The 27,017-nt window shown below is 42.3% G+C and overlaps 1 protein-coding gene across 2 annotated transcripts in view; it reads left to right on the forward strand.

The window, feature by feature from the left end:
- The window catches only part of LOC135195022 (ecto-NOX disulfide-thiol exchanger 2-like), a 200,809-nt gene that overhangs the window by 160,232 nt on the left and 13,560 nt on the right, over positions 1-27,017 (forward strand). For both annotated transcript variants that reach the window (XM_064221323.1, XM_064221321.1), the window contains exons 13-15: positions 5,801-5,923; positions 12,354-12,494; positions 20,060-20,237. In XM_064221323.1, the coding sequence (XP_064077393.1) occupies positions 5,801-5,923; positions 12,354-12,494; positions 20,060-20,237 (442 nt within the window). The remainder of the gene's footprint in view (positions 1-5,800; positions 5,924-12,353; positions 12,495-20,059; positions 20,238-27,017) is intronic.

Below are 27,017 nucleotides of genomic sequence, written 5' to 3' on the forward strand. Positions count from 1 at the left end.
ACACTGTAATGAAGAAATTACAGGATATAGAGAAGAGAATGGCTAAGAAAGACAAAAAGAAAAGGCGTGATTCGTCTTCTCCCTCTAGTTTGGCGTCATTGCTAAGTTCGATGACGTCACGGCGAGCGCCAGTCAAGCGTTGGAGGATTCGGGAATTCGTACTGATCCTCGGGCTAAGAGGAGAAGAGTGAATTCTTCTTCCTCTTCAGACCAGGACTGTCGTATCCCAGTCAGCAGGAAAGTCAGGAAGTCAGTGGCTGGTAAGCATAAAGCTAGCGGACGAAGCCGTTTGCAAGAGTCCGAACAAGCAAGAGAGGCGACGGGCAGTGGACTAGTGGCCGACGCAGAGTTGCCAGTACAGATTACAAAGACTACGATACCGCTGGCAAAATCAACGTTGGCGGCGAAAAGTGTAGCAAAGAATAGAATGCAGGTTCCAGTTTCGCCCGTAAGGCCATTTAAAATACGGACAAAGGATGATAAGGCTCCTATTAAAAGAACAAAGAATAGAGAGTTGGCAACCTCGTCTGATACATTGTTGGAAGGGGTTGTCCGCCTGGATGAAAGATCGAGGCTGAATTCTCCGACGCTCGGAAACGATAGCAATCCTAATAGAGATGAAGTTATCTCACTTTCAAGGGAGCCTTCATCTTGGAGGTCTAGACGAGATTCTTGCTCTAGATCCGTGAGCAGGGAAAGAGTGAGGCATTCTCGTTCCCCTGCTGACTATTCGGGATCAAGCCGGCGGCCATCAGAGATCAAAGAGGCCGCGGCCGTAGGGGCAGGCGGCTGCGAAATTCCCGGCCGTTTGTCAGATGATAGGGGTGAGATAACATCCCCTCTGGCGGAGCACAGTATGTTAGAGCCGGAGGAAGGAGAAAACCAAGAGTTTCTGGCCTCGTATGCTGAGGTGATTGATTTGATTCGTCAATTCAATAACCTTTCGGAGAAGACAGGAACGCCTGCCAGTATGCTTCCTCTGGGAATTGACATGGTATTTGGATTGAAAAAGGATACCAAGGTGTCGTATGAATTGCCTTGTTCGAGTCATGCGGACTCTGTTTTACAACACGTAAACGCACGGACTGCAGGAAGAGATAATTCCTTAAGATCTAATAGATCATTTAAATTCATTCCTCCTCCAATGATGAAACAAAGGAAATATACGACACCGACGGTCCCTTTGCTGTCTAGGCAAGTGAACCCTAATCTGGTAAGGTTAAGGCCTGGATTAACCTTAGGTCAGGTTAAAATGGTGGCCCATCGATGACTTACCAAGAGGCTGCTACGTTAGAAGCAACAGCTTCTTCTGTCTTTGACTGCTTCTTGGTTAGATCTTTGGTCGACAGCAGTGGCGAAGATTGCATTCTCAGAAGTGACAAGAAAGGTAGTGGATGAATCATTGTTCATTAGATTACTACAATCAGGTTCCAAAGCGATTGTGTACGTGACAAACTTAAGTGCCAATGTTTGGGAAAATATCCTGTTAATGAGGAGAGATGCAGCGTTGGCTAGACTAAGCCGCACTGTTGATTTGGATTCCCTGTTAGCTATGGGGATATCTTGGAGTCGCAATTGCTGTTGCCAGAGGTCATACGGGAAGAGGCTATAGATAGAAGAAGGATGGACACTGGTACAGCAGGCAGTTAGGAAAACATATAACAGTCAAGCTACCTCTATGGAGGTAAGGCAACAGCAAATACCTCGGAAGAAGAGAGTGAGACATAACATCCCTAATAGAGCAACAAGACCCTCTTCCCCAAAGAGGTTAGTTCATCGACCCTTTCACAATAGAAACAACAGAGAAAGAGGGAGAGGCTCAAGAAGATAGGATGGGCGCCTCTCATCACTCGGCCACACCAGTGGGGGGTTCCTGGCAAATCACTGGAAGGTGTGGCAGGATGTGCTCAGGGTCGGGTATTTGATTCCGTTCGAGGTAACCCCGCCCCTGACAGAACAGAAGGCCATTATTCTGCAAGAGGAAGTGAAGAAGATGATGGAAAAAGGGGCTGTGGATCAAGTATGCAGTCCGTCAAAAGGCTTTTACAGCAGGATTTTCCTGGTACCCAAAGCCAATGGGGAGTGGACGACAGTAATAGACCTGTCAACATTGAATCTGTTTATAAGAAAAACCAGTTTCAAAATGGAAACTCCAAAAACGGTTCTACAAGCAGTCAGGATCAAGGACTTTATGCTGACAATCGATCTGAAGGATGCATACTTTCAGATACCAGTCCATCAGTCTTCAAGGAAATTTCTCCGCTTCAGTCTTGCAAAGAAAGCTTTCGAATTCAAAGTCCTGTGCTTTGAATTGACAACGTCTCCTCAAGTTTTTACAAGAGTGTTTACTCTTGTGTCGACGTGGGCGCATGCTCAGGGGATCAGGCTAATAAGATATCTAGACGATTGGCTGGTGATAGCAAAGTCCAGAGAGAAATTACTCAGGGACAGGGCGACCCTCCTGCAGTTTTGTCACAGTCTAGTTATTGTGATAAATCAGGAGAAGTCGCAGTTGAATCCAAGTCAACATTTGTAGTATCTGGGAATGGTTATAGACACGATAAAAGCCCAAAGTATTCCCGACAGACCAGACAATAATGAAATGCAAACAGGTGGTGAATGCCTTTCTGGGAAAACAAACATAGCCAGCAAGGCAGTGGCAGGTAGTACTGGGAATCCTAACTTCCTTGGAGAAGTTAGTACCACAAGGGAGGCTACACCTTCGATCTGTACAATGGAGGATGAAGGAGTTTTGGTCTCCAATAGTAGATCACCCGCACGAGCAAATTCCCTTGTCGGCAGAAGTGAGGAAAGACTTGCTATGGTGGGTGAACGACGACAATTTGACAGTGGGTGTACCCCCTTCAACAACCCTCCCTGGACCTCTTGCTGTTCTCAGATGCTTCACTAGAAGGCTGGGGAGCCAATATGGAGGAGTTGATGGTGTCAGCAAAATGGAGTTGCGAGGACAGAGAACTCCATATAAACGTGCTGGAGTTAAAAGCAGCGTTTCTAGCTCTACAGGAATTCAGGGAGAGAGTGAAGGGACATTCAGTAGTATTGATGTCAGACAACACCACAGTAGTAGCTTATATAAACAAACAAGGAGGCCTAGTTTCTCGGCAGTTACATGTGATGACAGTTCGACTTCATCAGTGGGCTGTAGAGAACTAGTGGACAGGATGCTCATGTTGTGGGAAAGGCCGATCATAGACCTATTTGCAAACAGGTACAACAAAAAGTTGGAAGTGTATTGTTCGGTAGTCCCAGACGTAGAGGCAGTAGCAGAACGTAAGCTACAACACCCTTGGGACAATCTGGATGTGTACGCATTTCCTCCATTTTGTCTAATCCGTCAGGTTCTGAACGGGGTAATGCGATCTCAGAACCTCCAAATGACCCTGGTAGCTCCTTTATGGCCGAAGGCAGAGTGGTTTCCAGACCTGCTGGAACTCCTAATAGACATGCCGATAGAGTTAACCCCATGGAACAACCTACTATGTCAGCCGCACATGGAGAGGTACCACCAGTCGGTGAAGTCCCTATTGCTTCACGGGTGGAGACTGTCTAGTATCTCCTCCGAGTGAGATGGTTTTCGCAAAAAGCAGCAACTCAGATGGTAGGAAATATCAGAAAATCATCTGTGGCACTATACCAAGGAAAGTGGTCGGCATACTGTGATTGGTGTCATAGAGGGAACTTGTCTCCACTCGGTACCACTATTCAGCAGTTAGCAGACTTTCTGGTATATCTCAGGACAGTAAGGCATATGTCTGTGTCTGCCTTGAAGGGGTACAGGGCTGCTCTAGCCTTAGTCTTACGAATGAAAGGGGTGGATATTTCGTCTTCATGGGAGTTGGCCATGCTGATGAAGAGCTTTGAACAGTCATGTCCACCAAAGGAACTTAAAGCCCCAGATTGGGATCTGACCATGGTACTGAGTACTCTGACAAAACCCCCCTACGAACCACTAAGGCAGTCCACAGATAGGAGCCTGACACTAAAGACAGTCTTCTTATTGGCCCTAGCTACAACCAAAAGGGTGGGGGAGCTACATGGCCTGTCATATCTCATAAAGCACTCGAGAGGTTGGAAGTCAATGGTATTCGAGTTTGTTCCAGAATTCGTGGCCAAGACTCAAAACCCAGCAATAATGGACGGCAGATTCGACTCCTTTTCCATACCTTCCTTGGTAGACTTTGTAGACAATGACAAAGATGAGATGCTTCTGTGCCCTGTCAGGGTATGTACTAAGAGAGTACTTAAGAAGGACAAGGCACCTCAGGCCGGGGTGCCGGAGGTTGTTCATAAGTACAGGACGGAACAAGAAGGAAGTGTCCAGGAGTACATCATTTTGTCTAAGGGAGACAATCAGGAATGCCTACATGACAGAAGACAGGGGGTCAAATAGCCAGGAGAGAGCTAGAGCTCATGACATCAGAGGCTTGAGTGCTTCTTTGCCATTTAAGAAGAACATATCTGTGGAGAGAATTCTGAAAAATGGTGTTTGGAAACGCCAAACAACTTTCACCTCATTTTATTTAAAAGACGTTGGCCATAGATCCTTGGACACTTTTTCCTTGGGTCCAGTGGTGGCGGCCCAACAAGTGATATAGCTCATCCAGTACCCCTGGCGGGTCAGTTTGTCTAGTCTAAGATAAAGGTATGAAAGTAGAATGAATGGGATGACTGTTCTTTTTTCTTTACTACTTTCTTTCTACTCCTTTACCTACGGGCAGTATGAAGGAGAGTACTGTCATATGCTGGAACGGACTAGATGCAGGTGAGGTGGTCAGCCATACTGTGAAATTATCTTAGGTTATGGTATACTTTTCAGTAGCAACACACCCCTCTAGATAATAGGGAAGAGAGGGGTGAGGGTGGATCCAGATATAAGGGACAAGAGTAGTTTGTGAGAAGGGAAGGTTCTCTGTTCTCCCATAAATGGTTAAACCATAGAATGGTATCAGACCCGTGAGGGAAACCAATAGATTCGCTTATATCTTTGGTTCTAGGTTCATTGTCCATTCTCTTGGAATTCCCCTAATATTCGGAAATGGATAAGGTGGCAAACTCCCAGTCAGTTACAGAGACTTACCTCCCTCCAATAAGTAAGTCTATCCTAATGTTAAGACCAAAGGTTTGTTCCGTATATGAACAAATACCAAATTTGTAACTAATTTGTATTTTTCATAACTAACAAACCTGAGGTCTTAACAGGTAAAGGCCCACCTTGAACCAACCCTCTAGCAGTCTAAACTGTGTTAGAAATATAATTGGTGGGTCACAGGACACCGAGGGCATTCTGGGTATACACTGCCCCGTGGACCTTGGTATAGATGCCAAATATCCCTTGGATCTCACAAGCTGTTAATTTTAATTTCTACCGGTTTCCAGCTTGGCACTAGTAAATCCTAATGTTAAGACCTCAGGTTTGTTAGTTATGAAAAATACAAATTAGTTAAAAATTTGGTATATTACTTTAAAAAATAAGTTATTAGTCATTATTCTTTGGGAAAGTTCTCTTTTTAGCTTTTATAGTTAAAGTATTATTTTTCAAGGTCTCTCTCTCTCTCTCTCTCTCTCTCTCTCTCTCTCTCTCTCTCTCTCTCTCTCTCTCTCTCTCTCTCTCTCTCTCTCTCTCTCTGTGCAGTGTGACGGTGAACTTGACTTGAGAAAAAAAAATGTTTTTCTGCATAATTTTGTGAACGCTCAAACTTTGCTATGGATGGAGCTCTCTTTATGTTAACCCTTATTAACTTAGTTATCCTTTTTATTTTGTATTTTGTTGGTGCATCAGGAGATAAAAGAGATACAACTGGATGAGTCGGACAAAGAAGACACTGAAGAGATGGATGTCTCTGATGAAGATGATAATATACAGCCTCCCAAGAAGAAGAGTAGGCAGCATGATTACCTAAAGGTAAGTTTTGTATATGGAACGTATCCAGTAATTATATAGCTAAGAGCTTCCTACCTACGACAGCCTAACAATTGAAATTTTACGTTAGCGCTTGTTCTGGTTACTATGTTGTTAGAATGCCCTGCCCACTACAGGGGAGTATATATAGGTAACAACCTGGCAGAGAGTTTCAATTCGTTTTCTGCTGGCTCCCGATGACATGGTGGTTTTTAGGCAGCCCTTTTTTCAACAGATTGTGTTGATGAATTCTTAGTTCTCAGTGAAGTACTTTGTGTTGTTTTGTGTTAGCGCATTCTTTCCATTATGTCAGATTCTAGCACAACTAGTGTTAGGTTTTGTGCAGATGGTTGTAAGACAAGAAAGAGAATACTTGTGTTGAATGTTGTGATTGGGATGATAAGAAATGGAAATTATTTAGGTCCCATCATGACAGAAAGAGGAAAGCAGCTGCTAGGGCAGAAAGTAGATCTAGTCTAGATAATGTTCAAGCTGCTGAATTGGTAGACAATAACATGATTGTTTCACCTGTAATTCCTCCAGTCATTTCTCCTCCTGCTCCTGTATCACTAACTCCTATTCCAGGTTCGCTTGCTCCCGATCCCACCTTTGCTAGTCTCGAGTCAAAATTTGATAAGTTCAAATTTTTAGCGAGTGCGTTGATGGAACTTGGTGCTTCTGTTAAAGCCTTAATGGAAAAAGGCAATCAAAATGCTAGTGAAGTGCATAGTGATTGTGTAGAGGAGGTGGCTCTCCGGCCCACCAGTGCTCCTAGACAAGGTTACTGTCCCGCTCACCTGTACTTAGGAGAAGACATACCAGAGAGGTCGCAGTGAGGCCGGTGGGGTTAGCCCCCAGGCAGTCGCCCCCTAAGTCAAACCTGCTGGCGATCCCCAGGTTTCGACAGAGTGCCGCTGAAAAGTGTCTCATTCAGTGTCCATGATCTGTCGTCGGAGTCAGATAGCTCATGTCCTAAAGTTAAGTATATCTTAGTTTTACCAGACCACTGAGCTGATTAACAGCTCTCCTAGGGCTGGCCCAAAGGATTAGATATTTTTAAGTAACTAGGAACCAATTGGTTACCTAGCAATGGGACCTACAGCTTATTGTGGGATCCGAATAACATTGTATCGAGAAATGAATTTCTATCACCAGAAATAAATTCCTCTGGGTCCACGTTGGCCAAGCCGAGAATCGAACTCCAGACCCGGATTAGTAGCTGAGCGCGAAATGCACTCGGCCAACGCGGAACTTCGCTCATGTCCTAACGAGTCGTCATGAGAGTTTTCAAGACGTGTCACGCCCCCTCTAGAAAGTGTCCTAGGATGTAGATAAGTTTCCTCCTCTTTCTAAGAGGAAGAAAGAGGATGTCTTCAGTCCATAACCTTTGTGCAGCTACACTGTGTCGCCACCTGCATCGGCCCTTGTTCTCAATCTGCCTGGGACAGCCCGTAGTCTTTCACCTGTATGGCTCAACAGTATGTTTTTGCTAAGCTTAAGACAGATCTTTCGAAGTGAGTTTCATTGGTCTCAATATCCAGACCTATATTGGAATTACCTCGGGCTCCTGGACATGATTCTCCTGATACGATGCGGCGGTCTCTCAGCCGAACGATCGTATTCTTCGACTGCCGATCCTTCGCTTGCTCCTCTTAAACAGTAATTGGATGACATTATGTCTTTATTGCGGAAAGCTCCAACACATTCTCAAACAGAAGCTGATTTATCGCCTATCTCTTTGGATGAGGAAGAGGAGGAACAGGATACAAGTCCTTCGTCTTCCTACTCGGCGTTGTTAAGGTATTTTCTCAACAACTTTCCAGATTTTTTCTTGCCTGCTGCTCCTGTATCACTGCTTTGACTTTCCTCATGAGGAAACCCGCTTCAGATAGTTTGGCCCTACTCAAGTTGGTACTCTCTTCGTCAATGAAGAAAGTTTTTAGAGACATGGACTCCTGGTCAGCTTCTTTTGCCACCCTGCCTGCCAAACTGATAAAGAAGTCACTGTTTTTAAGACACTGGAGAATTCCCTTCCCTGGGAGCATCTGCATCCTCCCAGGGGGACTTCTCGGCCCTCATCGACTCTGCCAGGGATTCAGCCTTTTCATCAGCCAAAATTATGCTTTTGTCCTCGGAAATGGATCTCCTCACTAAAAGTATTTTCAAAGTATTAGACGTATATAGCTTCTTAGATTGGACAATCAGGGCATTAGCGAGGAAGGTAGAAGATGCCTCAGTGATTGTAGAAGATGTCGCAGCAGACTTGCTAGGGGTACTGTCATGTTCAGACAAGACAGTTTGAGACGAATCAGCGGAGTTAGCATCTCTCATCTCATTTTGTATCCTGAAGAAGAGGGGTTTGTGGTGTTCTTTCACTACTAAAGGCATAACCACAACACAGAAGTTGGCTTTGCTTTTTGCCCCACTGGACAAGAAACACCTCTTCCCGCAAGAACTAGTATATTTTAGATTTTGTCGTTGCTACAGAAGAAATCAACCAATGATCTTTTGGTACAGTCGTCAAAGTGTTCTAGGGAGCGTCAATTTTAATCCTAATAGGTCTTTCTCTCCCCTTCAACCCCAAGATTTTCATGGAGCAATTTAGAGAGGCAGCAAAGATCCTGTACTAACCTATGACCTCCAACCAGGTCTATTAAGAAAACTACCTACAAGACAACAAGTAAGAAGTGAGGAGCATGTCTTCGTGCACCTGTAGGAGCCAGATTGTGCCTATTTTGGAGAGAATGGAGTTTGAGAGGAGCAGAACCTTGGGTAGTCAAGGTGTTGCCGATAACATTACCGGCCACTCAGCAAAATCAGAAATGTTTACTACTCTCTCAAGAGGTAGTCACTGCTTTGCAAGAGAGCAGTAGAAATAGTAAGCGGATCAAAACTTGGAGAGATCTTACAACAAAATCTCTGTGGTCCCCAAAACATCGGGGGCTGGAGACCGGTTTTAGATGTGAGCACTTTTAATCTTTTCATTCTCACAACAAAATTCCATATGGAGAACAATCAGTTGATCGTGTCCTCCATACGTCGAGGGGACTGGATGGTGACCTGGACTTGAAGGATGCATATTTCCATATCCTTATACATCTGGATTCCAGAAAGTTTCTCTCTCTCTCTCTCTCTCTCTCTCTCTCTCTCTCTCTCTCTCTCTCTCTCTCTCTCTCTCTCTCTCTCTCTCCAAGGAAAGGTTCTCCAATTCCTGGTGTTATGCTTTGACCTGTCGACAGTGCCATAGGTCTGTCTTTACTCACATACTGGCTCCACTGGCAAAGTGGCTTCATCTGTTAAGAGTGAACATCTCGTTTTATTTGGACGACTGGCTACTCAGAGGACAAATGCATGGAAAGTCTATCAAAAACTCTCCTTCTTACAAAGAAACTAGGTATTTTGATGAACATGGAAAAATCTCGGATCATTCCTGCTCAAGGGATTCTATATTTGGGAATGATTCTGGACGCTCGGAATTTTTGGATTTTTCTCTCCTCCAAAAGGATAAACTCTTGTTCCCTTTATGTCACACGATTTCTGTCCCTTCAGGAATGCTCGGCGGCCTAATGGATGAGTCTTCAGGGAATGCTGGCCTCAGTCAAAAAGTTTGTGTAACTAAGGATGCTCCACATGAGGTCACTTCAATTTTTTCTAAAAGAAAATTGGAGCAAGAAAACTTCTCAAGACTCATTCGTATTCCCAGTAACACCAGAAATCAAGAAAGAAGAAAGACCATCAGAAGAAAGACTTCAAGAGAGAAAGTCTCTTCTACTGTTGAACCCAGACGTAGACTTGTATTCCTATGCCTCAAACGTAGGTTGGGGAGCTCATCTGGGGAGCAGGGAGGTGTCAGGAACTTGGCCGGGGGAGTTCAAAAGTTCCCACATCAATGTAAAGGAGTTAAGAGTGATTTTTCTAGGACTGCGAGCCTTTTCCCCACCTAGTTCGAGGGAAAACAGTGACTATACACTCCAACAATTCAACAGCTCTGTCGTATGTCAAGAAACAAGGGGGGAACACATTCCTTTTCCCTTTTTCAAGTGGTTTAGGAACTTCTACTTTGGGCAGACAAGAATCAGGTGTCGTTGCTGACTCTCTTCATCCAAGAGAAGATGAATGTCCTAGCGGACGGTCTAAGTCACCCGAATCAGGTCCTTCCGACAGATTGGACTTTAGATCAAAGAGTATGCAAGGACCTTTGGAGGTTGTGGGGTCGGCCTTCAGTAGACCTCTTTGTGACTTCGAAGAAACACATTCGCCAGTCCTGGACCCTCTCGCTTGGAGGATGGATGCGATGCTACAAGATTGGACTGGTCTGGATGTCTATGCCTTCCCTCCCTTCAGTATGATCAGGGAGGTCAGAAACAACTTAGATTCTCACCAGAACATAACAATGACTAGTGGCCCCCTTTTGGGCAGGAAAGAGTGGTTCCCAGAATTAATGCAACGATTAGTCGACTTCCCCAGGCTATTACCTCAAAAACAGCATCTTCTCAGACAGCCTCATTTTCAGAAGTTCCATCAAGACTGTCGAGTGCCTCGTTAGATAGAATGGATTTTCAAAAGCAGCTGCAAAGGCTATCTCCTAATGCAGACATCCTTCATTTAATAAATTATATCAGTATAAGTGGTCTACCTTCAGAGAGTGGTTAAACAGACAAAAAGTGTCCTCCTCTGAAACTTTTAAGTCAAATAGCTGACTTCCTTCTTTACTTGAGGAAGTCCAGGAAGTGTTCAAGGCTACAATCAAAGAATATAGAGCTATGTTTAGTTCAATCCGTAAGCATAGAGGACTGGATTTGTCGTCAAATCAAGATTTAAGGGACCTTATTAAATCTTTGAATGTCACAAAACAAATAAGTTATGATACCATCTCTTGGAATTTAGATGTGGTATTGAAATGGATTTCACGGCAGCCTTTCGAACCTATTTAGTCAGCTTCTCTCAGGGACCTAACGAGGAAAAGCATCGTTTTAGTGGCTCTAGCAACAGCAAAACATGTTAGCAAAATCCAAGCAATTAATAAAGGATCGGATTTTCACAAGATGCTGTATGTTCCTTCCCTTTGGGTTTTCTGGGAAAAAATGACTTATCGATCCGTGGCCGCGCTCATTCACCATCAGGAATTTGACGGATATTCTCAGACCTGAGGAAGAGGAAAGGAGGTTATGTCCAGTTGGGGCCTTTAGATATTACCTTCAAAGATTTAGAAAGACAATTTAGTCGCTATGAAGGTCAAGGCTCATGAAGTGAGAGCCATCACGACTTCCCTTGCATTCAAACATAACATGTCATTTACTAATTTTGTGCAAGCAACATTCTGGAAGTGTAGATCAGTATTTGCTTCACACTACCTAAAGGATGTAGAATCTGTCTTCAAGAACTGTAACATATTAGGACCAATTTCTGTGGCTGGCATGGTGTTGGGAGAGGAGGCATAGGGAATCTGACTTCCCTTTGCTTATTTTCGCCTTGAATAAGGCATGAAGTTCGTTGGGAAGCCTGGAGGCACATTTGTGGCTAGAGTGCCCACCAGTTCCATTTTTAATGGTTTGGTTGTGACAGTCTTTTATGGTTATGGTGTAGTGTATTGTTGTTATTGGATTCTGGGCAAGGGCACCTTTTTTAGCTTTGCAAGACATGGTTGTACTTCCTGACTCCAAAGCCCCCACTCGTATAGAGACAACTCCGGGCTAGACAGCCATGTACTTTACGGGTCAAGTGGAGCACCAACCAGAGGCAGTAATTATCTGCATTGCTCACTGACTAGGTAAGGTAACAAAAAGCATATTATTTTATGCGGGCAATCTATTATTTCAGTTTCATTACACTATACCTAATGTATTAAGATACAAATTGTCTATGGTTCTCACCCTCTTTTAAATGTGAAATCAGCTATATATTTATACTGAGTAATTTCCATATACAAAAATGATATTTTTATAATAAAGTATGGTTTTGTATATACTTACCCAGTAATTATATGATCAGAGCCCACCCACCTCCCCTCGCATGGACATTAGAGTGGAAAACATTAAAACTCTCTGCCAGGTTGTTACCTATATATACTCCACGGTAGTGGGTGGGGCATTATAACCACACCATAACCGGAACTAGCACTAGCATAGAATTTCAATTGTTAGGCTGCCTTAGGTAGGAAGCTCTTAGCTATATGATTACCGGGTAAGTATATACAAAATCTTAATTTATTATAACTATCATTTTTCTGTTTAAAGTTGTTTTATATTTTTGAGGGCATTTACATTTTTAATTGTATTATACGTAGAATACTATTTATCAGAACTGTATTGTTTTTCTTAGGTATTAGTACTTGATAGCTATAACATCAAGATTGAACTTTTCATCTTCATTTGCATCTTTCATATGCATTTTCAGTGTTTATATTTACCAAGGGCTTTTCATCTTATTTCAGGAGGAAAATGATAGTTTACGATGTCAAATGGAAGCGTATAAGAATGAAGTGGATCTCATCAAAGCTGATCTCAATTCTGAAATATCCATACGAGATGATCAAATAGAGGCATTCAAGAAAACCCTGCAGGGAATGCAACAGGTACAAATTTTTTTATAATAAACTAAAAAAAAATTTCTTACAGGTACTATTACTCTTATTTGTAACAGGAATTAATACTGAAAGGAAGTGGTTAAGACTGTGGGATGTAACCAAATGACTAAAGTTATAGAAATATATATATTTTTATGTTAACTATTGAATGAGGGTTTTTATCATTTGTTTGTATATAAATTCTTATCTATTTGTTACATGCTTTATTCAAGAATACTTGTCATCAGTGTTAGATTTGTCATGCATTTTCATAAATTTGGTATGCAGTAGCTCACCGAGGTAACAGATTAAAGTGTCCCTAGGTGATCCCACTATAAAAGCAGCTCTGATATTTTGTTGTATATATCTGTGAATGTGTATTTTTACCATAGGGTCCTGGTATATTTATATCCTGTACCCCTTAAGGGATGCGGCAACTGCCAATTTTCAGGAAATTAGTTATTGTTGGATTTGAAATCTTTAATGTCTAACTAAACATGTCCTGAAGTATTATTGCAAAAAAAGATTTTATGTGGGTTATTTTACATTTTCATGTATGACACTTACCTGGCAGGTATATATATAGCTATATCCTCTGTCGCACTGGCAGAATTTTCAAAACTCCCGGCAGCCGCTAGATCACTGGTAGTTCAGGTGATCGCCACCCCGTTCCCGTGGCGCTGGCGCTCGGAACCATTCCCATTTTCATCAGATTTTCTCTGCCAGCTGAACCGTCAACATCGTTGAGGGTTCCCTGCTAGAATTTCGAGCTCATTTGCTGACTTTTCGCTGTATATGGACGGATGGTATCGTATTGGAAAGTTAGATTGGCAATCGCTTTTGTATTTTTCTTGAAATGTCTGATTCAGGTATTATGTTTAGTGAGTATTTGACTGAGAAAGAGTGGAAAACTCTCACTTAAAATATTGAAAGATTCAGGAAAGATCGTGTTAGAAGATCAGTGTCCTGGAGTGAAAGATCGGGTTCATCTGGCAAAGCCTTGAATGAATCAATTACTGTGTCTTCTCCAGCTCCTTCCCAAGTAAAACCTGTAGTACCTTCTCCCCAGGTTTCTCCTGCGCCCGCTACTGTATCTGAGGAGACGGCGATCAGATACAGGAGGATTCACAATATGTGAAAGTGTTTGCTGCCCTTGCTTCGATAGGCGATCAGATGCAGTGTTTATCGCATAAAGTGGGTGTATTTAATGTTAGGGACAGTGTTGTGGAGGGGGCGGCTGACCGTCTCTCTCGTGCTCCTAGACCTAGACCGCTTCCAAGCTCCCAGACCCAAGGGAGAAGGTATGTCGATAGTCGAAGGGAGGCGAGAGGGGTTTTCACACGATCAGTCGTCCCTTCAGGCAGTCCTGTTGTTGCGTCCCAGGCTGCAGCAGTACGCCATAGAAAAGACGTTACTGGGAAGTGTTTGTCCTCCTCCGATAGCTCTACGTCATGCAGGAAACGGCGCTATTTGGAGGAATCACGTCCCCTCAAGAGGACATACAGACCATCCTCGTCTCAGGATGAACTTCGCTACGCTCAAGAAGGATGGAATAGTCCCGAGCGTTAAGTGCTGATGAGGACGCAATCCCCGTCAAGAAGAAGAGAACGTATCTTTCGAGAGAGGACGCAGGACGTTCTGTTGGCGGCTTTTCTCCAGTTAGAGATTCTCCTTCTTCGTCGTGGGTGCACTCCCCTGTCTCCTCTCCGTCTTGTAGACCTCAGGACCGCTCTCCTCCTCGTCTCAGCTCTGCTCGTCTTCGCTCTCCTTCTCGTGCGATCCGTCAGGAAGCGGACATTAAGAACTTTTTGAGAGAGATGCAGGCTAAGTTAGCCGATCTTGTCAAGTCTTGGGAAACGACCGATCAGCCTTCCTCCAGACGTAAAGACAAGTTTCTCCCCGTCAAGACCTTCAAGAGGACGCAGGACAAGATTTTGCCGCCTCCTTCTCGTCCTTCGTACTCTCGGGAAACAGGACGCAGTTTGCCATCGAAGACGGACGATCGCTCAACAGCGCAGGACGCAGGAAGAAACTAGAAAAACGTCCGGTGGATGCAACTCACGCGGTGGACGCAAGACGCAGACGGCAGGACATTGACCCGTCCTCCTCCCCAAGACCGGGACTCTTCTCGTCAGGACTCGATCCCACAGTCCCATTCCAAACAAGTCTTGGAGCCGGATTTGGCTGCTAGTTTACAGCAGGACTTCGGCATCCAGGATGTTTCTTCAGCGGAAAAGGACGTAGAAGGCTTTATTTCTGAAGATGAGAGAAATGCGGAAGCGCCATCGTCGGTTTATAAGAGACTGACGAATTGCTTCCTGCCTCGGTTCAAAGGGGAGTTTCAACCTTCAGCACCGTTGTCCCCCCTTTCGCAGTATACGAGAACCTAAACCCCCTAGAAGTCCTCTTTCTTGAAGATGACTCTTCTTGAAGATGACTCTCTCCATCACGGCCAAGAAAGCGCTTCACCGGATTAATGCTTGGTTGAAGGAAAAGAGGGAAGCAGGGAAGACTTCTTTCTCCTTCCCTCCAGCCAAGTTGGCTTTGAAGTCGGGAGTGTGGTATGCTACGGGGGAAAGTCTTGGCCTGGGAGTTCCTGCCTCCTCCCAGGGGTACTTCTCCAATTTCGTTGACAGTTCTCGTAGACATGCCTTACACTCGGCCAAGATTTGGTGGACGTCTTTGGAGTTTGACCATCGGTTGAAGGGCTTTTTTCGGACTTTCGAAGTTTTCAACTTCCTCGACTGGTCTTTGGGGGCGTTGGGTCATACCTTGGATGGTAAAGGCTCTACTGACTTAGGAGTTCCAAGGAGTATTATGTCCTGTATGGACAAAGCCCTGAGAGATGGGGCGAACGAGCTGGCATTCCTCTTTGCGGATTTTCTAGCACTCTCAGAGTGTTCAAGTTTTTTTTTACGATCTCCTAACACTTAGGCGAGACCACAGTCCAAAGTGAGCGAGACGAGAATCCCCGATAATTGTTACAACGATAATTGGGAACCTCGCCGAATGCTCGAATTCCTAGAATTTCTAGCATTTGGAAGAAGACAGCTGCTGAAGGAAGAATTTCTCACAGTATGCGACCAACCTGGAATAGAGAAGAACGGACGGGAACGTCCAGTTTGGCTTGAAATGTCGTCTTCAGTATTCTGTTCACCATTGAAGCTTTCCTTCGGGGAAGACTTCCCCTTCACTCTCTTGACTAGAGAACGAAGGCGGTCGATCTCCAATCCTTATTCTCATCCCTCGAGGGGAAAAGAATTTAGGATGGAGGTCGTTGTACAGAAACCTACAAATATACTACGTATATTACTCTCGCGACATGATTCTGTTAAGCAGTTGAATTGTCCGGGGTGTAGGCGCATGCCGTAGTTAACTCTATGGATTGTGACCGAGACTACGAGTATCTTAATTGAACTGCAACTCAGGGCTGCCTAAAAACTCCCAGGAGTTACCAGTTTCGATTTTAGATAATTGGTATTGTCACGACAACACCAAATCAGCTTTTGTATTTACCGAATTCCGTTTCGTTTAAATATAATTGTTTGAGCGTATTTTTATGCTCGGTGGTTTCTAGCCGAACGCATTCCGTCTTGGAATGGGTTACCTGGCAACTCAGGATGACGAGTCAGCGAGAGCTACTGTGTATTGAACTGCCTGATAGCAGCTCAGTACCAGCTCGCTCTCCGAGATGCACGGTCGGTTATGTCTCTCTCCCCTGCATTGATTGACTACCGAACCGTATCTCTGTCCAACAATCACGGACTTAGGTCTCTGATTAACAGGGATTCTCGCATACTTGAAGGACCATCTACTGCTGTGACGCTTGATGTCATCGCCTTCGATATTGCGAGAATTTTCAACAGAGATATCCCTTGGACTCTTTCATCTTTCTGTTTACCGCATGGTAACAGAAGTCTGTACTAGTCTCCAGCTCCATTGCAATGCGATAATGCGAATGATTTTGCAGACATCTGAGTTTGTCTTCAAAATATCTCGTATTCGTAGGTGTGCAATTGTTCATTGTTCACCCCGAATCAACAGATGTATTGGAAGACATCGCCTACTCCTCGACCACCCAGCTCTACTTCCAAATGTTCAGCCCATGAGAAGCAGTTCTTCAGGCAGTACTTCCCTGTGTTTTCATTACTGAAAAGCGCCCCGCTTTCATTGCAACTACGACTCCTCACCGGACAGCAATGAAATAGCGGTTAGCGTTTTCAGCCATTTGGAAGCACAGGTTCAGAATCTTGAGAATTCTTCTCTCGATTCGGCTGTGAAGACGTAGGTTGCATTCTCTGTCCCCCTTCGTCTTCAACGTCACATAGTGTTGTTTCTCCTTAGCTGAGATTCAACTATGCTATGAGATGTCTTGTCATCGGGGACCTCGGTCTCTAAAAGGCAATTGACTTTCGCCTGTTGGGCTCATGCCTTTAGAGAAGTATCTCCTCGCCGTCTGACATTGGTGACAAACAAATACGATTTGTTTAGTCTCTCGGCATTACCCTTTTAGGGCAAAGGTCAAGTGACTTGCTCGGATGCTTGGACAACTTGCCTCACTACCAAACGCAGTCAGTCGGCAGCTGTCAGAGCGCCCAAGTCAGTTACGAACTTCGCTCTGGGCTTAGTTCGGTTGTTCCTGATCAATCATTACTTCGTCCTAATTGGCTTGTCCCAGTACCCATACCATCGACACCCACTATGGAGTGTTGGTGTCCTATCCACTAACGAGAAGAAGAACTTCACTGCATGGGGATAGGAGAATGCGATTGGACGGGTCTGGATGCTTACAACTTTCCCCCGTTCAAGGTTTTAGGAAAGGTCATGAAAAAGTTCAGGGAGAGTTACGGGACAAGACTTACTCTCATATCACCCTACTGGCCGGCCCAAAATTAGTTCACAGAGGTACTGGAATGGACAGTGGACACACCAAGAAGACTGCACGCAAGAGTAGATACACTCAAACAACCTCACTTCGACAGGTTTCACAAGAACACCCTCTCTCTGGGTCTGACTGCGTTCAGGCTATCGAAAGATTTGTCAAAGCGAGGGGGTTTTCTAGAGAAGTGGCCAAAGCAGTGGCTAGAGCGCAAAGAGCCTCAACTATGACGTACCAGTCGAAGTGGGAGACCTTCCGTAGTGGTGCAAGAAGCAGAAGGTTTCTTCATCCAGTACCTCTGTGACCCAAATTGCAGACTTCCTCCTGTATTTGAAGAAGGAAGCAGGTTTGTCAAATCAAACGGTCAAAGTATACAGAGGTATGATGGCCACGGTGTTTAGACACACAGGCTTAGATATTTCCAATGATTTGGATCTTAGAGACCTCCTCAGGTCTTTTGAAACAAGGAAGGAGAGTCAATGCAGAGCCCCTTCTTGGAATCTGGATATCATACTGAAGTTCTTAGGCACTAATAAGATTGAGCCTATAAGTAAGGCGTCTTTGAGAGATATCTCAAAGAAGACCATTTTTTTTTTTTATTGCTTTGGCCACGGCTAAAAGAATTAGCGAACTTCAGGCGATTAATAAAGATATACGCTGGAAACACAACAAGGAAGTGTGCACGTTCCAGGAGGACTTCTTGGCCAAGAACGAGAACCCATCTAATCCTTGGCCAAGGTCCTTTAAAATTATGGGTCTGTCCAACCTTATGGGTCAGGAACAGGAAAGAGTTCTTTGTCCAGAAAGGGCTTTGCGCCATTATGTGGAAAGAACCAAAAGTATTTGAGGCACCTTAGGATCTCTTTGGTGTTCAGTGAAGAGCCTAGTAGACCCATGACGTAATGCTATCATCTTCTTCCTAGTGAACTATTTAAGAAGCACATATGCTTTGCCAAGAGGGAAGCTTCGGACTACTTAAAGTCAAGGCGCACGAAGTTAAAGCGGTAGCTACGTCCTTAGCATTCAAGAAAAATATGGCCCTCAAGAATTTTATAGAGACGACGTTTTGGAGGACCAATTCAGTTTTTTGCCTCCCATTATCTAAGAGACATCAAGACAACTTTTGACAACTGTCAAACGTTGGGCCCTTATGTGTCTTCATGGGCAGTATTGGGCAAAGGAGTTTCCACCCCATAACCTACTTACATGCTAGGGGGTTTTTAATTAGGTTATAGTGTTTTTATGGTTGTCTGAGAGGGTATATTCCCTCTTCAGTCTTTGAAGTCGTTTTGTTAGTGGTGGTGTATGTGTGTGTGGTTCAGGTGGTGTTACAATTCCTAGCATGAATGCCCGTGGTAAGAGAGGGCTAGGGTTTTCTGTCAACGCATTGGTCACGTCCAGTTGTCAGACCCTTTTGATAGCTTCTTCAACATTCAGGTCACATCCTAGTTGAGAGCTACTAAGGTTAAGCAGGCTAAGAGGCAGGACCTATGAAGTCAGCTACCTTAGCAGGTAAGGAACCAAGGAGTACTTAAAAATTTATTTTAAGTTTTAAACTCTAACAATGTTGCTGTCTTTGACCCTCCTCCAAATGTGTCAATCAGCTATATATATACCTGCCAGGTAAGTGTCATACATGAAAATGACGTTATTATGATATAACAAAGTTTCATGTATCCTTACCTGGCAGGCATATATGATTAAATTCCCACCCTCCTCCCCTCAGGAGACAGGGTTCAGAGAAAATCTGATGAAAATGGGAATGGTTCCAAGTGCCAGCGCCACGGGAACGGGGTGGCGATCACCTGAACTACCAGTGATCTAGCGGTTGCCGCGAGTTTTGAAAATTCTGCCAGTGCGACAGAGGATATAGCTATATATATACCTGCCAGGTAAGTATACATGAAACTTTGTTATATCATAATAACGTCATATTTGTTCACATCTACTGGCCTGTAAGTGGCTTTGAGCAAATAATTCACAAAACGTCCATGAATTTTTTAACATAATTTTTAGAGTTGAAAGCAAGGTAAATTATGAAAGAAACAATAACTATAAATTTTACTGATCTGTACAATAAAGATGGAAAATATTTGAGTAAAATAACTAATAAAAATTACCATATACTTGAGATTTTATCATGAATCTCGTTTACTACTAACCTCTTTTTCTCCGTCTCTTTATCCCATCTTCTAGTTAAATAAGTTAAAAATGTCGAAGAGAATTCTAAAAGTATTGTTAATAGTATTACAACCAAAGGAGAAACAGATTTCTTTTCTGTTTAATGCCAAATAATGTCTTTACATTAAGGCTTCAGTAACTCAACAGTTATTGAGACTTACACTTACAAATAAGTAAAACAAAACTAGGTCATAAATAAAATTATTAGGTCTCTAATAGAGCATTTTGGCATTTGCACTCTTGCTAAGCAGATGTATTATTTTTCATATGAGTAATTTCAGTGAAAAAAATAATTTAACATTCCAAGTTTTATATACCCGTAATTTTTTTTAATGGAAAAACTAGGTTACATTCTTAGTCCAATATAAATTATTTGTTGTGATTTATTCCCCAATCATAAATACAGGGCATTCATATCTAAACAAGTTTACAGCAGATAAACAGCAACATCTCAGTATATGAAAATTTTTTTCCTCAAAATTTCAAGGGTTTGAGACTCCTTTTTATTTTCCAGACACTATCAGAGAATGCTGCCAGAAAACGTCAAGATGATGCAAAGATGGCAGAGTTGCAAGCCAAACTAAAGAAATTGAAAGAACAGGGTGGTTTTGCTGATGATGATGACATCAAAGAAGAATCAGATGAACTGTCAGTGTCAGCACCACTGTCTGATAAGACAGCTAGACTAATTGGTAAGTAAATTTTTCATTTCCTTTTAAGTATATGAAGCTTTTGTTACTAAATTCAAGTAGGAAAACTTGAAATTGCAATTCAGTTGATCACTCTTAGCCTTTAGCAGTTATGTTGCTAGTCATCCCATGAATTCCTAAGGGTTTAATTAACCTGTGGTAGAACTACTTAACAGCTTACCGAAACCAAAATAACCCTTATAAATACACAATTCAAAAACAGCCAATAAGTTGTTTAGAATATGAAAGTATCTTTTAAAGATATTTTCATGTTCGGTAAATTTACGTAAAATATTATGTAAATTTACCAAGAACAAAGATGCAATAACTTCTTTGGATTTATACATTTTTCTCTAATATTTCTTTGCAAAATTACATTTATAACTGAAATATATCATAAAAGATAAAGAACTACAACCAACAGCAACCCCTTGGTATATTTATGAGCAAATTTACAAAAAGAAGTCTTGAGGTCAAGAATTCACCTAATCTTTCGTAAGCTACCCAGTGGATTTTAGCCAGTCTAAAAGTTGCCATTAGTGAATTTATGGGCTATAAAAGTAATGGCACCCCTTTCCCGCCTGATTCTCCCAAATCAATTTTCTTCTTACCCACCGTTATCCCTACATTAAAGGTTGGTTGCCTGGTGCGCCTACTCCACTTCCTTCCTTGCAACATCAGGCATGGCTTATTTTTGGCAAAGGGGTTTCTACAACTGCATGCTCTTGCTGTCATCAACCACAGTTATTGGCGGTGCGCCTCGCCTTTGCCTAAAAAGTCCATCTGCACAGCAGCAGTTTCCACAGTTATTGGCAGTGGCCTAGCCTTATACTGAAAAGTAAAACTGCAAGGTAGCAGCTGTCCTTTTAGTCGCCTTTTACGACATGCAGGACTTAAAGCGGTAGCTTACACCCTTATCACAGGGGTGGGATTGCCCTAAACTGATGGCACGTAATATTGTTACTCACCATGAGTCAGTCCATCGTCCACCCAAAATCTGTTATTGCTGCTTGTGAGCATGTCCATCCATTAAGGGTTGAAATTATGAATACAGTATTTCAACCTGACTCCACCGTTCTATGAGTGATAATACATATACTAGATGCCTCCTTGATATGTTTGGGAGTTAGTTCATTGGGAGGATCATGTAGTAGTGGGGAAGAGGGTCACCTGTTCGGAGGGACTGTCTATCAGCATCCTGGAGCTGTTGGCTGTCTTTCCATCTCGGAAAACTGAAGTCTCCAAAAGGGACTACATTTGTTGGTCGTAGACAATACGACTTCAATGTGTTGTATCGAGAGGTTGGGTTCATGCTCAGCCCCTCTCAAGTCAGTAATTTCCAACATGCTTCCACTTCCAGAAGTGGACCCATTTGCCACATGCGAGAACCATCAACTTCCAGTGTGCATGTCCCTGATCCTGGACATTCAGGCAATAGCAAGAGATGCATTCCCATGAGACAGGAATGATTATAGGGCGATATACCTTTTTTTCCTTCCATTATCCTAGATGCTGAGAACTGAAAAGTAACTGAAAAGTCTACAAGCTTTCAACGGAACCACTTGCCTAGTGGCCCTGAAATAGTCAGTTAGGCATTGGTTACTTATTTCTTCAACAACAGGTGAGAGAACAGATTTCATTACTGTCTGCTGTTCTTTCCAGACAGACAGAGTTTGTCATCTAGGCATCCTCCTATTTGAGCTGTGTCCTTCATGTAAGGAGTTTTGAAACTGAGTCTACCATGAACATTATTTAGCTAACATTACTAAGTATCTTGTACAAAAACTACAAAATTCATCTATCTGACATACACAATGAGAGTCCAGTTGAAATCTGTTGAAACAGTTTTACATTTTATTACTATATTATATGTTTTGAGGTTAAGTGCCTTACTATTTCAACAATCATGGCATACAAGGCAAAATTGTTGGAACCCTTTTTTTATGGTTTTGGAATTGATTCTAATATAGAAATAGTTAATTCTTTTCTCCAGTCTTTGCATTGCAAAGGCCAGCTCCTGCAAGGGTTCTCATTCCCTGGTCCCTGAATAATGTTCTTAGACCCCTGTCTTCCCCCAGTTCAGTGGGCCCAATATAACCACAACTCGTATGCTCCAAAAGGCAGTCATCTTGAGTGTTTTGGTATCAGGAGCTCAGATTATTGTACTGGGGTTTCTTAGACAGGGACATCGTTTCATCACCCATACACCTAGTTGTCTCCTGGCCTATCATTCCTGGCCAAGAGTGAGAACCTTGTGAAGGGAAAATCCCTTCTCTGATAAGGGAACTCAGTATTTTAGATTAAATATGTCTGGTTCAAGCACTTTATGGTTTACCTTGATGTCATGGCAAACATCCCAGATGGTCCTTTTTTTCTTACACCCTAGCACAAATAAACCACATTCTTTACATGGGCTGAGAATGATTTGAGTTTCCCTTATTAAAAATGCAAACCCTCACCCCTTTCCAGAGTCGTGTGAGATCCAAAAGGTGATTACAGCTTTAACTTTCTTCAGAAATGATTTCTCCAAAGAAGTCTCAGATTGTTGGGGGCTGGTTATTAGAGGCAATATTCCTGAACTGGGAAAGGCACGATAAACTTGTAGCCAGACTCAACATAATTAGGTAAGCCACCTTATAATCACCAAGAATAGTACATGTATATAGGTTTGTGTGGTGTTTCCACCTGAACCCAATGGAAATAACAGCAAATTCAGAGGGTTATAGCAAATCACCCAGGACAACCCCCCCCCCCCCCCCCCCCCCCCCCCCCCCCCCCAACCCCCCCAGAACAGACTGCTGCAGCTCAGCTGGAGATATACAATCAGGTTTTGCAAGCGCCCCCAAAAGGGATACACAGTTTGCGGTATTAGATCACTTCCGTAAGTAAATAATGAATGACATCAGATGCTTTTGCTGCTGAAAGGCAACAGATAATGGACATACTGATACACCAAAATGTAAACGTCCTGCATCTTTCAATAGAATGGGGAGAATTGAAACCAAATCTGCCCAAACAAGAGTTACAAGTGCAAACCCAACTGGAACCAACAAAATGGCCAGTTCCGGTTATGAGTCATATGACCAAAATCCAGCAGAGACTCTAAAATCCTACTCTAATGGTGATAAACGTTGGCGAGATGCCTCAATGTGTATTGTCTCTCAGGATGGTAAGTATCTTATTAATGAGAAAAAGACCATGATAGAAGTAGTGCATGTTGAATTTAGGGACAGGTCAGCCTTTCCTAACACTGAATGGCGCCTGATACCACCTATGCCAGGCGTGGAGAAGCCTCAAAAGGAAGCTGTTTAGCTGGAAATTTGGCATTAAGAGCTGTAGATGAAACTCTTCACCAGATAAATGGGACAGGAATTTATAGTACCATTATGAACGAGACTCAGGTGGGCTCACCATGTACCACCAGCCTTCTGCCCTTTCACATTGAAAGTCATAAATCATGTGAAAACACATTTTCTAAATTATGTAGTAACCAGAAAGTGTGAACCATTGGCAGAACTAAAACCATTTGCTTCGGTTATCCCGGTTTCAGAAAACTCCACCGAAGAATGGGCAACTCTACAACTTCCCTTTGATAAGAAAAAGCTCCCCCTAGATATTGCAACTCACCAATTTGGTACTCCAGTGAGAAGGATTTCAGAAGGTACATCAGCATCAGAGTTTCGTGCTAGGACCCACCTCAGTGTCTTAACCACTTCCGTACTGTTAGAAGTAGCCACAAAAAGGCTTCCAGAAGAATCTAGGATGATTTTTGCTGTTGTGGCTAAAAGCCTTATGAGAACATTATGGGAAGCTCTCTATGAAATTTTTGACTGGCGCATAAACCTTCTGCCAAGACCTGTTTGAGGAGTCTATTGTGACTCAAATAAAAGAATAAGCACATCAACAAAATTACACAGTGTATGCTCTACTGGGAAAAGATTTCAGGAAATGAAAAACCAGAAATTTCCCCTTACCAAATCCAAAAAAAAGCACGCTTTGATCAAAAATCATATAGGCCTCCATTTACTTCCAATAGCTCTCCTCATACACAGGTAGGTAGTCAGAGGGACAGCGCCCTCAAAATGGACAAAAACCTGCACAGCAAAAAGCGTATCCTTTTCACAAGGTCCAAAAACCAGCTTATAAAGGAAAAGGAAAAGCAGCACCTGAAATGCCCATTAAGGGAAAAGGCAGAGGAAAGGGGGGATCTCAATAGGAATTGTTTGGTCGGGGGTCGACTTCAGAAGTTTCAAACAGAATGGAAGTCTTCTCTTTGGGGACACAGCATTGTTCTCAACGGACTGGGGTGGAAATGGTCTCACCCACCGCCACCTTTGAAAGAGTTCTTTCAAAAACTGGACCCCTTAATGAAAGATTACGTGCAGAAGGCCCTATTAAAAGGAGCCATAGAGAAACATTCTTACATTCGGCACTAAGCATGTCTCTTCAGTGTTCCCAAAAAGGATTCTTCAGAATGAAGGGTGATCCTCGACCTGTCAACATTGAACAAACACATTGTTTGCCAAAATTTTTGAATGACTACCGTTGCCCAAGTACGTTCTGTCATTCCAAAAGGGACCTGGACAGTTTCTATAGATCTGAAAGACGCTTATTGGCATGTCCCTATTGCCGTTCCCTTCCGCCCCTTCTTAGGGTTCCGGATAGGAAAAAATACATACAGATTCAAGCCTTTCGGGGTAAACATTGCCCCGAGAATCTTTACAATACTGGTGACGGTAGTTGTTCGGGAACTCTGGAAAGAAGGAATACAGACGGCCCTCGGTTAGCGGCGGTGGTTCCGTTCCTGGTCGCCCACGCTAAGTGATTCTCAACGCTAAGCAATTTTAAAGCCTACGGCCGCCGCACACCTTCTTTCAAAATTCTAGACCAGTTAACAGCGCCCTAGACCAGTCAAATGGGGCCTTTATCCCACAATGGTGCAGTAAGTAAAATTATATTTATGCAGTATAGATCCATAGAATTTACGGTACAGTACATTATAGTATTATAAATACGTACTGTAAAGTGAAAAAAGCCTAGCTTTAATCCTTTGGGTGTCTAGAGTATTTAAAGATATAATAAGGTTTTATAGTGTACAGGTAGCTGTAGTGTTCAAGTCACAATAATTCGTCTTACGATAATCCGATTTTATGAGACCAAATTACAATAGCCTAACTTTATCCCATCTTCTAGTTACATAAGTTCAAAAACAGCAAAAGAGAATGATGAAAGTATGGTTTTAACGTTATACTCATTGCATAAACGTGTACAGCCCTGAACAACCAAACGTGAAACAGCTTTTTTTTTTCTAAGTACAACCGAATTCGATAACATCCGTTTGGCTTCTATTTCAATCATCGTACTATTGTATACACTATTACCGTAGTTGTTATAAATGACGTTATGTAGAATAGAACTGAGATATCTTAATGTAATAACTTTATCCGCTATAGATCAAAGATCAATTGAGAAATATACTGTTAAATTTAAACCTAGTTATAACTGAAGCTGAGAAAACTGTTCAAGCTGCTAATGGTTATTATCGTGTATTGGCAAGAAGGATAAAACTCCAGTAAGCATATGCTATCTAACACAACCGTAGATAAAATTGAGATAAAGTAATTTTAATCAAAACTACTGGGCTTGAAAGAACACATTTTACTGTTGGTTTCACGCCGATATAAGATGAATAACGTAAAGTTCGTATTTCGATGATAGAAAGGAAAATTACGAATGGAATCACATAATTTTTTACGCAATTAACATGCTGCCAACGTAATCTGTTAACAAAAAAAAAAAAAAGTTCACAATCACAACGAGACATATTCAGTTCATATTTCCACCTAAAAACACGTCGTATAAGGAAAAATAACCTTCTCTCATATAAGTCAAGTATCTAGATATTCGTTTATGCCAACTAGAAGCAATAAAATTCGCTCAGAATTGCGTTAAATATGGCGAAACAAGCTCGTGTTCGCCATCAGCTGATTAACCAAAACATTGGCCGCTCCGCAGAATACTAGCTTAGATTTGCCGTAGTATTTTATAATACAATATAATATGAGAATACATACAATATTATTGGATACAGTGAAGTAATGTATAACTTTTTCAAGGATTTTATGGAAAAGATGCATAAATAATAAAATACACCATGCATTTTTCGGAACAGTGGCGGACAAGAACGAACATGAATAAACATCCTTTGACAACTTGGAGGGTAGTTACAAAAGCTGCCTTAATTTGTATCATATTTATGTACAAAAATAAAAATACTCTATACGTAATATATTTTCATAAACATTTTAAACATAAGAGCATGAACATTTATAAAATCAACACATCGATTGCTAAATTTGCACTCTTTTTAACTCTATATTTTCGGAAGAGCGCAGGCAGCTGCTTACAAGAATGAACATAAAAAAACATTGTAGTATTTGATAAGTGAAGGGCAGTTTCAAAAGCTGCCTTAGTATCATATTTCTGCGCAGAATTAAAAATACCCTTTACATAATACATTTGCACACACATTTTAAACAAAGCATGAACATTTATAAAATTGACACATTGATCGCTAAATTTGCACGTTTTTTTAACTATATTTTCGAAAGAGCGGCAGGCGTCGGCTTACAAGAATGAACAGGAAAAAACATATTTGTTAATGTGAAGGGCAGTTTCAAAAGCTGCCTTTGTATCATATTTATGTATAGAAATAAAAATATCTATACGTAATACATTTTCATACGCATTTTAAACATAAAAGCTTGAACATTTATAAATCGA

This window comes from Macrobrachium nipponense, chromosome 15, assembly GCF_015104395.2.
Source record: "Macrobrachium nipponense isolate FS-2020 chromosome 15, ASM1510439v2, whole genome shotgun sequence".
Taxonomy (NCBI): Eukaryota; Metazoa; Arthropoda; class Malacostraca; order Decapoda; family Palaemonidae; genus Macrobrachium; species Macrobrachium nipponense.